The sequence below is a fragment of the Mustelus asterias genome, unplaced genomic scaffold, assembly GCF_964213995.1.
Source record: "Mustelus asterias unplaced genomic scaffold, sMusAst1.hap1.1 HAP1_SCAFFOLD_3488, whole genome shotgun sequence".
NCBI classification, from domain to species: Eukaryota; Metazoa; Chordata; class Chondrichthyes; order Carcharhiniformes; family Triakidae; genus Mustelus; species Mustelus asterias.
Window position 1 is genome coordinate 1 of NW_027593433.1, and position 15,000 is coordinate 15,000.

The 15,000-nt window shown below is 49.6% G+C and overlaps 1 protein-coding gene across 1 annotated transcript in view; it reads right to left on the minus strand.

Annotated features, from left to right (window-relative positions):
* Positions 1-1,907: 1,907 nt before the first annotated feature.
* LOC144490607 (membrane-associated phosphatidylinositol transfer protein 1-like) overlaps positions 1,908-15,000 on the minus strand; it is a 26,891-nt gene continuing 13,798 nt past the window's right edge. Inside the window, exon 6 of the mRNA XM_078208317.1 lies at positions 1,908-2,198. Within this exon, the coding sequence (XP_078064443.1) occupies positions 2,044-2,198 (155 nt within the window). The 3' untranslated portion in view covers positions 1,908-2,043. The remainder of the gene's footprint in view (positions 2,199-15,000) is intronic.

Genomic DNA, 15,000 nt, shown 5'->3' on the forward strand with positions numbered 1-15,000 from the left:
AGAGAGAGAGAGACAGAGAGGACAGAGAGACAGAGAGAGAGAGAGCCAGAGAGAGAGACAGAGAGAGAGACAGAGAAGAGACAGAGAGAGACAGAGAGACAGAGAGAGAGAGACAGAGAGAGAGAGAGAGAGAGCCAGAGAGAGAGACAGAGAGAGAGAGGGAGACAGAGAGAGACAGAGAGAGTGAGACAGAGAGAGTGAGAGACAGAGAGTGAGAGACAGAGAGAGTGAGACAGAGACAGAGAGAGAGACAGAGAGAGAGACAGAGAGAGAGACAGAGAGAGAGACAGAGAGAGAGAGACAGAGAGAGGGACAGAGAGGGGGAGAAAGAGAGGAAGAGACAGTGTCATGTACAGCTCTCTATGCAACTGTGTCCCCATCAAACACTCCCAGGACAGGTACAGCACGGGGTTAGATAGAGAGTAAAGCTCCCTCTACACTGTCCCCCATCAAACACTCCCAGGACAGGTACAGCACGGGGTTAGATACAGAGTAAAGCTCCCTCTACACTGTCCCCATCAAACACTCCCAGGACAGGTACAGCACGGGGTTAGATACAGAGTAAAGCTCCCTCTACACTGTCCCCCATCAAACACTCCCAGGACAGGGACAGCACGGGGTTAGATACAGAGTAAAGCTCCCTCTACACTGTCCCATCAAACACTCCCAGGACAGGTACAGCACGGGGTTAGATACAGAGTAAAGCTCCCTCTACACTGTCCCCATCAAACACTCCCAGGACAGGTACAGCACGGGGTTAGATACAGAGTAAAGCTCCCTCTACACTGTCCCCATCAAACACTCCCAGGACAGGTACAGCACGGGGTTAGATACAGAGTAAAGCTCCCTCTACACTGTCCCCATCAAACACTCCCAGGACAGGTACAGCACGGGGTTAGATACAGAGTAAAGCTCCCTCTACACTGTCCCCATCAAACACTCCCAGGACAGGTACAGCACGGGGGTTAGATACAGAGTAAAGCTCCCTCTACACTGTCCCTCCATCAAACACTCCCAGGATAGGTACAGCACGGGGTTAGATACAGAGTAAAGCTCCCTCTACACTGTCCCTCCATCAAACACTCCCAGGACAGGTACAGCACGGGGTTAGATACAGAGTAAAGCTCCCTCTACACTGTCCCCCATCAAACACTCCCAAGACAGGTACAGCACGGGGTTAGATACAGAGTAAAGCTCCCTCTACACTGTCCCCATCAATCACTCCCAGGACAGGTACAGCACGGGGTTAGATACAGAGTAAACTCCCTCTACACTGTCCCCCATCAAACACTCCCAGGACAGGGACAGCACGGGGGTAGATACAGAGTAAAGCTCCCTCTACACTGTCCCCCATCAAACACTCCCAGGATAGGTACAGCACGGGGTTAGATACAGAGTAAAGCTCCCTCTACACTGTCCCCATCAAACACTCCCAGGACAGGTACAGCACGGGGGTAGATACAGAGTAAAGCTCCCTCTACACTGTCCCCATCAAACACTCCCAGGACAGGGACAGCACGGGGGTAGATACAGAGTAAAGCTCCCTCTACACTGTCCCCCATCAAACACTCCCAGGATAGGTACAGCACGGGGTTAGATACAGAGTAAAGCTCCCTCTACACTGTCCCCATCAAACACTCCCAGGACAGGTACAGCACGGGGGTAGATACAGAGTAAAGCTCCCTCTACACTGTCCCCATCAAACACTCCCAGGACAGGGACAGCACGGGGGTAGATACAGAGTAAAGCTCCCTCTACACTGTCCCCCATCAAACACTCCCAGGATAGGTACAGCACGGGGTTAGATACAGAGTAAAGCTCCCTCTACCTGTCCCCATCAAACACTCCCAGGACAGGTACAGCACGGGGGTAGATACAGAGTAAAGCTCCCTCTACCCTGTCCCCATCAAACACTCCCAGGACAGGTACAGCACGGGGTTAGATACAGAGTAAAGCTCCCTCTACCTGTCCCCATCAAACACTCCCAGGACAGGTACAGCACGGGGTTAGATACAGAGTAAAGCTCCCTCTACACTGTCCCCATCAAACACTCCCAGGACAGGTACAGCACGGGGGTAGATACAGAGTTTTGGTGAACCTACCATGGGCGTCGAAGAATTCTTCATCTGAGCTGTTGTCTGAATCTCGGGCGATGTTCTGCATTCTCCACTCGGACAGGCTCTGGTGCGTTACGGATCCTGTAAACAAGAGTGCTGGATGATTCCGGTCACTGGGGGGGTTTCACTCACGGAGTAAACCCATCCCCCACAACCCCTCACCCCCCCCCTCCCTCTGAGAATCCCCCCACCTCCCCCCCCCCCCCCCGCCCGCCCCGCCCACCTCATCGCGCTGGAGCTCCATATCCCAGGGTCAGGGGGGGATGTCCCTGAATCCGTCCCTCAGGGGGTAACGGGACAGGGGGGATGTAGACGTGAGGGTTGGAGGGGCTGAGGGGCGGAGGGCACCTGAGTGCAGTTCGAGGGAATCACCGAGGGTGACTGCCCTGGCACCTCCCGGGTCAAAGGTGGGAGGTCAACTCACACACCATCAAAGGTCACAACCTGAGGGTTTCCCGATTTGCAGGGCTTCAGAGAGTTAAGGTCAAGGATCACGGTGTCAAGGGTCATCTCGGTCAACGTTCACAGGTTCATCTGGAGTAGATGTAGGCCACTCTGCCCCTCGATCCTGCTGTCCCATTCAGTAATATCATGGCTAATCCAATTGTCACCCTTAACCCCACATTCATAAGAACATAAGAAATAGGAGCAGGAGTAGGCCATCTAGCCCCTCGAGCCTGCCCCGCCATTCAACAAGATCATGGCTGATCTGAAGTGGATCAGTTCCGCTTACCCGCCTGATCCCTATAACCCCTAATTCCCTTACCGATCAGGAATCCATTCTGACCATTCTGACCCCCATAACCTCTCACCCCCAATAACCTTTCAGCCCGATATGTCCAATTGCAACGGGATCTTGATCAATTGGGCCAGTGGGCTGACGAATGGCAGATGGAGTTTAATTTAGACAAATGCGAGGTGATGCATTGTGGTAGATTGAACCAGGGCAGGACTTACACAGTTAATGGTAGGGCATTGGGGAGAGTTACAGAACAAAGGAGATGTGACTAGTGCGGTTGACGGAGGGGAACCGGTGGATGCGGTGTTTTTGGATTTCCAAAAGGCGTTTGATAAGGTGCCTCACAGAAGGTTGCTGAAGAAGATTGGGTCACACGGAGTTGGGGGTAGGGTGTTTGCGTGGATTGGGGATTGGCTATCCGACAGGGAGCAGAGAGTCGGAATAAATGGGTGCTTTTCTGGTTGGCAGATGGTAACTAGTGGCGTGCCGCAGGGATCGGTACTGGGGCCTCAACTATTTACCATTTATATAGACGATCTGGAGGAGGGGACTGAGTGTAGGGTAACAAAGTTTGCAGACGACACAAAGATAAGTGGAAAAGTGAATCGTGTGGAGGGCGTAGAAGGTCTGCAGAGAGATTTGGATAGGCTGAGTGAGTGGGCGAGGATCTGGCAGATGGAGTATAACGTTGGCAAATGCGAGGTTATTCACTTTGGAGGAAATAATTGCAAATTGGATTATTATCCAAATGGAAAAAAATTACAACATGCTGCTGTGCAGAGGGACCTGGGGGTCCTTGTGCATGAGACGCAAAAACCCAGTCTGCAGGTGCAACAGGTGATCAAGAAGGCAAATGGGATGTTGGCCTATATCGCAAGGGGGATAGAATATAAAAGCAGAGATGTCTTGCTGCATCTGTACAGGGCATTGGTGAGGCCGCAGCTGGAATACTGTGTGCAGTATTGGTCCCCTTATTTGCGGAAGGAAATATTGGCTTTGGAGGGAGTGCAGAGAAGGTTCACCTGGTTGATACCAGAGATGAGGGGTGTTGATTATGAGGAGAGACTGAGCAGATTGGGTTTGTACTCGTTGGAGTTTAGAAGGCTGAGGGGGAATCTTATAGAGACCTATAAGATAATGAAGGGGCTGGATAGGGTAGAGGTGGAGAGATTCTTTCCACTTAGAAAGGAAGCTAGAACTAGAGGACACAGCCTCAAAATAAAGGGGGGTCAGTTTAGGACAGAGTTGAGGAGGAACTTCTTCTCTCAGAGGGTGGTGAATCTCTGGAATTCTCTGCCCACTGAAGTGGTGGAGGCTACCTCGTTGAATATGTTTAAATCACGGATAGATGGATTCCTGATCGGTAAGGGAATTAGGGGTTATAGGGATCAGACGGGTAAGTGGAACTGATCCACTTCAGATCAGCCATGATCTTATTGAATGGCGGGGCAGACTCGAGGGGCTAGATGGCCTACTCCTGCTCCTATTTCTTATGTTCTTTTGTTCTTAAGAGATCCAGGGGTACATGTTCAGAGCTCCTTGAAAGTGGAGTCACAGGTGGACAGAGTGGTGAAGAAGGCATTCGGCATGCTTGGTTTCATCAGTTAGAACATTGAATACAGGAGTTGGGACGTCTTGTTGAAGTTGTACAAGACATTGGTAAGGCCACACTTGGAATACTGTGTACAGTTCTGGTCACCCTATTATAGAAAGGATATTATTAAACTAGAAAGAGTGCAGAAAAGAGTTACTCGGATGCTACCGGGACTTGATGGATTGAGTTATAAGGAGAGACTGGATAGACTGGGGCTTTTTTCTCTGGAGCGTAGGAGGCTGAGGGGTGATCTTATAGAGGTCTATAAAATAATAAGGGGCACAGATCAGCTAGATAGTCAATATCTTTTCTCAAAGGTAGGGGAGTCTAAAACTAGAGGGCATAGGTTTAAGGTGAGAGGGGAGAGTTACAAAAGTGTCCAGAGGGTCAATTATTTCACACAGAGGGTGGTGAGTGTCTGGAACAAGCTGCCAGAGGTAGTAGTAGAGGCGGGTACAATTTTATCTTTGAAAAACCATTTAGACAGTTACATGGGTACGATGGGTATAGAGGGATATGGGCCAAATGCGGGCAATTGGGATTAGCTTAGTGGTTAAAAGGGCAGCATGGACAAGTTGGGCCGAAGGGCCTGTTTCCATGCTATAAACCTCTGTGACCTCTATGACACTAACCTTTCACCCCCGATAACCTTTCACCTCCGATAACCTTTCACTCCAATAGCCTTTCACCCCCTTGTGAATCGAGAATCTATCCCGCTCTGCGTTGCAAATATTCAGTCTCTGCTCGCGCCGCCATTTGAAGAAGAAAGTTCCAGAGACTCTTCCCCCTCTGAGAGAAAACATTTCCCCCCATCTCCGTCTGAAACGGGACGCTGCTTATTTTAACACACTGACCCCCCACCCTCCACCACCCCCCCCCCCTCCCCCACCCCGCCACCCTCCTCATTCTCGATTCTCCCACAAGGGGAAATGCCCTCTCCACACCCACCCTGTCAATACCCCTCAGGATCTGAAAGGTTTCACTCCAGCCGCCCGACTCTGCTAAACCCCGGGGAATGCAGACCCAACCTCTCCAACCTCCCCTCATCGGACACCCCTCCCATTCCTGCTGTTCGTCTGGGAAACCTCCTCACAACTGTTCCCAACACATTCACATCTTTCCCTCAATAAGGAGAGTGATACTGAGCACAATACTCCAGATGTGGTCTCACCAACACCCTGTACAACTGAAACAGAACCTCCTCACTTCTAAAATCAATCCCCTCTCAATAAACAACAACATTCTATTGGCTTTCCCAATGACTCGCTGTTCCTGTGGACCAGCCTTGTGTGATTCATGCACCAGGACGCCCAGATCCCTCTGTACCTCAGAGCTCTGTAATCTCTCACCGTTTAGACAATAAGCTTCTTTATTATTATTCCTGTCAAAATGGACCATTTCACACTTTCCTGCTCTATACTCAATGTGCCAGAGCTTTTCCCACTCACTGCACCAGTCTCCCATTGCTGCCTCCTTACGTTTCAGAAGACTAAGGAAATTCGGCATGTCAGCTACAACTCTCATCAACTTTTACAGATGCCCCATGGAAAGCATTCTTTCTGGTTGTATCACAGCTTGGTCTGGGCTCCTGCTCTGCCCAAGACCACAAGGAACTACAAAGGGTCGTGAATGTAGCCCAATCCATCACGCAAACCAGCCTCCCATCCATTGACTCTGTCTACACTTCCCGCTGCCTCGGGGAAAAGCAGCCAGCACAATCAAGGACCCCACACCCCGGACATTCTCTCTTCCACCTTCTTCCGTCGGGAAAAAGATACAAAAGTCTGAGGTCACGGACCAACCGACTCAAGAACGGCTTCTTCCCTGCTGCTGTCAGACTTTTGAATGGATCTACCTTGCACTAAGTTGATCTTTCTCTACACCCTAGCTATGACTGTAACACTACATTCTGCACTCTCTCCTTTCCTCCTCTATGAATGGTATGCTTTGTCTGTATAGCGCGCAAGAAACAATACTTTTCACTGTATGTTAATACATGTGACAATAATAAATCAAATCAACTTCCTGTCCCACTTATCTCTGTGTCATCAGCAAATTTAGCAAAAATATCTTAAATCCCTTCATCCAAATCATTGATATAAATTGTGTAAAGCTGGGGTCCCAGCACTGATCCCTGTGGCACCTGACTTGTCACACACTGCCAACCAGAAAAACACCCATTTCTGCAAACTCTGTCATCTAACTAATCTTCAATCCATGCCCAGATGGTGGTACAGTGGTATTGTCACTGGGCCAGTAATCCAACGAACCACGGTAACGTTCGGGGGACCCGGGTTCGAATCCCGCCACGGCAGCTGTTGAAATTTGAACTCAATAAAAAACATCTGGAATTAAGAATCTACTGATGACCATGAAACCATTGTCAATTGTCGGAAAAACCCATCTGGTTCACTAGTGTCCTTTAGGGAAGGAAATCTGCCGTCCTTACCTGGTCTGGCCTACATGTGACTCCAGACCCACAGCAATGCGTGTGACTCTCAACTGCCCTCCAAGGGCATCTAGGGATGGGCAATAAATTCTGGCCAACCAGCGACACCCGCATCCCATGAAAGAATTAAAAAGAATGATTTTAAAAACCTACATAATAATGGCTAAGACTCACACAAAAGGGATCTCTAGCCTGCTGAAAACCACAGCAAATTCTCCATCTTGGAAGATGTGCTAATGCAGAAATCAAATTGCGCGGAAATGGCCGTAAATATAAGAAGTGAGAGATTTGCCACATGATGAACCAACCCCCTCATTCCCCGATGCCCCCCCCCCACCCCCCGCAAAAACCCCGCCAAGCTGCTAGAAGCTGTAATATTGCTTTGCCAAACTCTAGGACACCGTCTGCCATCTTCCATGAACAGAACGGGAGCAGGGACAGACTACTATCGGGGCTTAAATGGCCTGACCTGCATCTGTGCTGGTTTCTACAGGAACATCTGAAACCTCTGCACCGGTGCCTACTACAAGACTGATTGGTCTCTGTGAGTTTCTCCCTTCGTGGAAGTCAGAGCAACTGGAAAGGTGGTCACCTTGTGTCAGCAACATGGAAACCAGGAGCAGGAGTAGGCCCGCCGACCCTTTGAGTCGGCTAACCTCCCTGAAGGGATAATTCTGGAGTCAAGGGCTGCGCCCTTTGCCTTGTATCTCTCCCTTGACCGAATTTATCCTATCAGAATAAAGAATGTGGGGGGTGGCAGGGGTCATAGAAACATAGAAAAACTACAGCACAAAACAGGCCCTTCGGCCCCACAAGTTGTGCCGAACATATCCCTACCTTTTAGACCTACCTATAACCCTCCATCCTATTAAGCTCCATGTACTCATCCAGGAGTCTCTTAAAAGACCCTATTGAGTTTGCCTCCACCACCACTGACGGCAGCCGATTCCACTCGCCCACCACCCTCTGAGTGAAAAACTTACCCCTAACATTTCCTCTGTACCTACCCCCCAGCACCTTAAACCTGTGTCCTCTCGTAGCAGCCATTTCCACCCTGGGAAAAAGCCTCGGAGAGTCCACCCGATCTATGCCTCTCAACATCTTCTACACCTCTATTAGGTCTCCTCTCATCCTTCGTCGCTCCAAGGAGAAAAGACCGAGCTCCCTCAGCCTATCCTCATAAGGCATGCCACTCAATCCAGGCAACATCCTTGTAAATCTCCTCTGCACCCTTTCAATCTTTTCCACATCCTTCCTGTAATGAGGCGACCAAAACTGAGCACAGTACTCCAAGTGGGGTCTGACGAGGGTCTTGTATAGCTGCATCATTATCCCCGGACTCCTAAACTCAATCCCTCGATTGATAAAGGCCAGCACACCATACGCCTTCTTAACCACCTCCTCCACCTGCGGGGCCGATTTTAGAGTCCTATTGGTCCGGATCCCAAGGTCCTTCTGATCCTCTACAGTACAAAGGGTTTTTCCCTTTATATTGTACTCCTTCATCCCATTTGACCTGCCAAAATGGACCACTACGCATTTATCTGGGTTGAAGTTCATCTGCCACTTCTCCACCCAGTCTTGCATCCTATCTATGTCCCTCTGTAACTTCTAACATCCCTCCAGACTATCCACAACCCCACCAACCTTCGTGTCATCGGCAAACTTACCAACCCATCCCTCCACTTCCTCATCCAGGTCATTTATGAAAATGACAAACAGCAAGGGTCCCAGAACAGATCCCTGGGGCACACCACTGGTGACCAACCTCCATTTAGAAAAAGACCCATCTATACACACTCTCTGCCTCCTTTGGGCAATCATGATGTGGAGATGCCGGCGGAGATACCGACCTCCTCAGAAGACAAACACGGGACACGGTGGACAGAGTACCCTTCGTCGTCCAATACTTCCCCGGAGCGGAGAAGCTACGGCATCTCCTCCGGAGCCTTCAACATGTCATTGATGAAGACGAACATCTCGCCAAGGCCATCCCCACACCCCCACTTCTTGCCTTCAAACAACCGCACAACCTCAAACAGACCATTGTCCGCAGCAAACTACCCAGCCTTCAGGAGAACAGTGACCACGACACCACACAACCCTGCCACAGCAACCTCTGCAAGACGTGCCGGATCATCGACACGGATGCCATCATCTCACGTGAGAACACCATCCACCAGGTACACGGTACCTACTCTTGCAACTCGGCCAACGTTGTCTACCTGATACGCTGCAGGAAAGGATGTCCCGAGGCATGGTACATTGGGGAAACCATGCAGACGCTACGACAACGGATGAATGAACACCGCTCGACAATCACCAGGCAAGACTGTTCTCTTCCTGTTGGGGAGCACTTCAGCAGTCATGGGCATTCAGCCTTGGATCTTCGGGTAAGCGTTCTCCAAGGCAGCCTTCACGACACACGACAGCGCAGAGTCGCTGAGCAGAAACTGATAGCCAAGTTCCGCACACATGAGGACGGCCTAAACCGGGATGTTGGATTTATGTCACATTATCAGTAACCCCCACAGCTTGCCTCCTGGACTTGCAGAATCTCACTAGCTGTTCTGTCTGGAGACAATACACATCTCTTTAACCTGTGTTTAATGCTCCCTCCACCCACATTATCTTTACCTTTAAGACCTGGCTGGCTGTAGAGATTTGCATTCTAATCAGTATTCTGTGATTTGATTTCTGTGTCTGTTTGCACTGTTTGAGAACAGATATCCACTCCATCTTACGAAGGGGCAGTGCTCCGAAAGCTTATGGTATTTGCCACCAAATAAACCTGTTGGACTTTAACCTGGTGTTGTGAGACTTCTTACTGTCCTTTGGGCAAGCCAGTTCTGGATCCACCGGACAGCAGCCCCGTGGATCCCATGCCCTCTCACTTTTTCTAGAAGCCTTGCATGGGGGACCTTATCGAACGCCTTGCTAAAATCCATATAAACCACATCTACCGCTTTCCCTTCGTCAATGTGTTTAGTCACATTTTCGAAGAACTCCACCAGGCTCGTAAGGCACGATCTGCCTTTGACAAAGCCATGCTGAGTATTCTTGAGCATACTAAACCTCTCTAAATGCTCATAAATCTTGTCCCTCAGGATCTTCTCCATCAGCTTACCAACCACTGAGGTTAGACTCACCGGTCGGTAATTTCCTGGGCTATCCCTATTCCCCTTCTTGAAAATAGGAACCACATCCGCAATCCTCCAATCCTCCGGCACCTCTCCCGTCTCCATCGACGATGCAAAGATCATCGCCAGAGGCTCTGCAATCTCTTCCCTCGCCTCCCACAGTAACCTGGGGTACATCCCATCCAGACCCGGCGACTTATCTACCTTGATGCCATTCAAAGATTCCAGCACAACCTCTTTGTTAAAGTCCACATACTCAATCTTTTCAGTCCACCGCAAGCCCGCAGTACATCCACCCAGGTCCTTCTCCTCTGTGAAAACCGAGGCAAAATACTCATTAAGCACCTCTGCCATTTCTACTGGTTCCGTACAGACTTTCCCGCCTTCACCTTTTATCGGCCCTATTCCTTCACGTCTCATCCTTTTACTCTTCACATATTTATAGAACGCCTTCGGGTTTTCCTTAATTCTACTTGCCAAGACCTTCTCGTGACCCCTTCTGGCTCTCCTAATTTCCTTCTTTAGTCCCTTCCTACAAGCCGTATACTCTTCTAAATCCCTATCTTCGCCAAGCTCTCTGAACCTTTTTTACGCTTTCCTTTTCTTCTCGACTAGGTCCCGCACAGCCTTCGTGCACCACGGTTCCTTTAACCTACCAACACCTCCCTGTCTGCTCGGAACATTGTCCTGTAGAACTCTAGACAGACATTCCTTGAAAAACTGCCACCTCTCTTCAGTACATTTCCCCGAGAATACCTCCTTCCAATTTACTCCTCTAATTTGCTGCCTTATGTCTTCATATTTCCCCTTACTCCATATAAACGCTTTCCTAGCTTGCCTGATCCTCTCTTTTTCCAATGCAAGCATAAAGGAGATAGAGTTATGATCGCTATCCCCAAGATGCTCTCCCACTGAGAGATCTGACACCTGTCCAGGTTCATTGGTCAGTATCAGATCAAGTACAGCCTCTCCTCTTGTAGGCTTGTCCACATGCTGTGTCAAGAAACCCTCCTGAACACACCTAACCAACTCCCCCCCATCCAATCCCCTTACCCTGGGGATATTCCAATCTATGTTTGGCAAATTAAAGTCTCCCATCACAACAACTCTGCTATTACTGCATCTCTCCAGGAGCTGTTTCCCTATCTGCTCCTCCACCTCCCTGTTACTATTGAGCGGCCTATAGAAAACTCCCAGCAAAGTGATCGACCCCTTCCCACTCCGAACTTCCACCCACAGAGACTCTGTAGACAATCCCTCCACAGCATACACCTTCTCTACAGCTGTGACACTATCCCTGATCAGCAGTGCCACTCCACCCCCTCTCTTGCCTCCCTCCCTGTCCTTCCTGAAACATCTGAATCCCGGCACCTGGAGTATCCAGTCCTGTCCCTGAGACATCCAAGTCTCCGTAATGGCCACCACATCACACTTCCAGGCATCGATCCACGCTCTGAGCTCATCCCCTTTATTCACTATACTCCTGGCATTAAAGTAAACACATCTCAATCCTTTGGTCTGAGCTCTCCCCTTCTCTATCCCCCGTCCATCCTCCCTCTTTCACCGTCTATAACCCTTCTCTGTTTGCGAGCTAACTTCCTCGCTCCCAGTCACCTCGTCTCGATCCCCTCCCCCCAACCTATCTAGTTTAAACTCTCCCCAGTAGCCTTAGCCAACCTTCCCGGCAGGATATTGGTCCCCCTGGGATTCAAGTGCCACCCGTGTTTTGTGTACAGGTCACACCTGCCCCTAAAGAGGTCCCAATGGTCCAGGAACCTGAATCCCTGCCCCCTGCACCAGTCCCTCAGCCACACATTCATCCTCCACCTCACTCCATTCCTTTCCTCACCTTCCCGTGGCACAGGCAGCAATCCTGAGATTACTACCTTTGCTTTCCTCCTTCTCAGCTGTCTCCCTAATTCCCGATACTCTTTTTTCATGACCCCTTCCCCCTTCCTTCCCACATCAGCGGTACCAATATGTACCGCTACCTCCAGCTCCTCTCCCTCCCACCTCAGGATTTCTGGGACTCGCCCAGCGACATCCTGGATCCCAGCCCCAGGGAGGCAGACCACCATCCGAGACTCCCGCCTGCCTCCGCAAAATCGCCTGTCCGACCCCCTGACTGTCGAGTCCCCGATTAATACTGCCTTCCTCCTCCTTTCCTTCGCCATAAGACCATAAGACCATAAGACATAGGAGCGGCAGTAAGGCCATTCGGCCCATCGAGTCCACTCCACCATTCAATCATGGTTGATTTCAACTCCATTTACCCGCTCTCTCCCCATAGCCCTTAATTCCTCGAGAAATCAAGAATTTATCAATTTCTGTCTTGAAGACGCTCAACGTCTCGGCCTCCACAGCCCTCTGTGGCAATGAATTCCACAGACCCACCACTCTCTGGCTGAAGAAATTTCTCCTCATCTCTGTTCTAAAGTGACTCCCTTTTATTCTAAGGCTGTGCCCCCGCGTCCTAGTCTCCCCTGTTAATGGAAACAACTTCCCTACGTCCATCCTATCTAAGCCGTTCATTATCTTGTAAGTTTCTATCAGATCTCCCCTCAACCTCCTAAACTCCAATGAATATAATCCCACGATCCTCAGACGTTCATCGTATGTCAGGCCTACCATTCCTGGGATCATCCGTGTGAATCTCCGCTGGACCCGCTCCAGTGCCAGTATGTCCTTCCTGAGGTGTGGGGCCCAAAATTGCTCACAGTACTCCAAATGGGGCCTAACCAGTGCCCTCTGAGTTACAGGGCCAGAGTCCACTCCGGCGACACGGCCACTGCTCCTTCCCCCAGGCGGGCTGTCCCCCCAGCAGTACTCAGGCAGGAGTACTTGTTGTGTAGGGGCGCATCCACCGGGGTGCTCTCAACCACCCGAGCTTCACCCTTCCTGGCCGTCACCCACTTGGCCTCCTCCCGTGGCCCTGGTGTGACCACCTGATGATAGCTCTTGTCTATCACCTCCTCATTCTCCCTTAACAGCCTAAGATCCTCGAGCTGCAGTTCCAGCTCCCTAACACGGCCCCTCAGGAACCGCAGCTCGACACACCCCTCACAGATGTGGATGTCTGGGAGGCCAGGTGCCTCCAGGACCTCCCACATACTGCACTGCGAGCAACACACTGGCTTAACACTCATATTTGCCCCTTTATACCAAGGTACCCAGAGAAAAGTAAATAAGAATGAAAAAACTCACCCCTGCTCGCCCTGTCCCCCGAAGCTCTGTGAGCCAAAGCCCTTATAGCTCACACTCTGCTTCCCACACACTCCGCTGCCCGCTCCCGACGCTGCCCGCTGTATACTGCAGCCTACCTTTCATACTTCACTCGCTTAAAAAACCCTTCCCAGACTCCTTAGCAGCCCACTTCCGGTTTTCAGTTGAAAATTAAGAAAAGAAAAAACTACTCCAAAAATAAAGGCAAGAATCACACTGACTAACTAAATAACTAACTAAATAACTAACTAAATAACTAACTAAATAACTAACTAACTAAATAACTAACTAACTAACTAAATAAATAACTAACTAAATAACTAACTAACTAACTAAATAAATAACTAACTAACTAACTAAATAAATAAATGAATAAATAAATAAATGTAGTGTTAAGAACCGCCTTCCTCCGTTTTGAGTTGTTGAAAAATAAACTAAACCTCTGAGTTTATTGAACACCCACCCCATCCCTGTCTGTCGTCGGCAAACCCTGGGAGAGAGAGCCACAGGAGGGGAATGAATGGAAAGGGTTACTGATGGCACTGTAGCACCCACACTCACTGCAGGCAGACAGGACAAAATAGAAATAACGACATCTCAGACAGCACTAACATAGTCACAGCTCAGGTGGTATCGCTCCAAGGTTTCAACAACCGCATGAGAATTTATATCAGTTATCAAGGCTCCAAAAGGTCTAGAGGGACCACTGTACCCGCAGAGATCGCAGAGTACTTGGAAGTGCAGGATAAAGTAGGACTGAGTCAGCACGGCTTTGTCAAGGGGAGGTCATGTCTGACAAATCTGTTAGAGTTCTTTGAGGAGGTAACAAGGAAGTTAGATAAAGGAGAACCAGTGGGTGCGATCTATTTAGATTTCCAGAAGACCTTTGACAAGGTGCCGCATAGGAGACTGTTAAATAAGTTAAATGCCCGTGGTGTTAAGGATAAGATCTTGGCATGGATAGAGGATTGGCTGACTGGCAGAAGGCAGAGAGTGGGGATAAAGGGGTCTTTTTCAGGATGGCAGCTGGTGACTAGTGGTGTGTCTCAGGGGTCAGTGCTGGGACCACAACTTTTCACAATATACATTAACGATTTGGAGGAAGGAACTGAAGGCACTGTTACTAAGTTTGCAGATGATACAAAGATATGTAGAGGGACAGGTAGTATTGAGGAAGCAGGGGGGCTGCAGAAGGACTTGGACAGGTTAGGAGAGTGGGCAAAGAAGTTGCAGATGGAATACAATGTGGAAAAGTGTGAAGTTATGCACTTTGGAAGGAGGAATGGAGGCACAGACTATTTTCTAAATGGGGAAATGCTTCAGAAATCAGAAACACAAAGGGACTTTGGAGTCACTGTTCAAGATTCTCTTAAGGTTAACGCGCAGGTTCAGTCGGCAGTTAGGGAGGGAAATGCAATGTTAGCGTTCATGTCGAGAGGGTTAGAATACAAGAGCAGGGATGGACTTCTGAGGCTGTATAAGGCTCTGGTCAGACTCCATTTGGAGTATTGTGAGCAGTTTTGGGCCCCGTATCTAAGGAAGGATGTGCCGACCTTGGAAAGGGTCCAGAGGAGGTTCATAAGAATGATCCCTGGAATGAAGAGCTTGTCGTATGAGGAACGGTTGAGGACTCTGGGTCTGTACTCGATGGAGTTTAGAAGGATGAGGGGGGATCTTATTGAAACTTACAGGATACTGCGAGGCCTGGATAGAGTGAACGTGGAGAGGATGTTTCCACT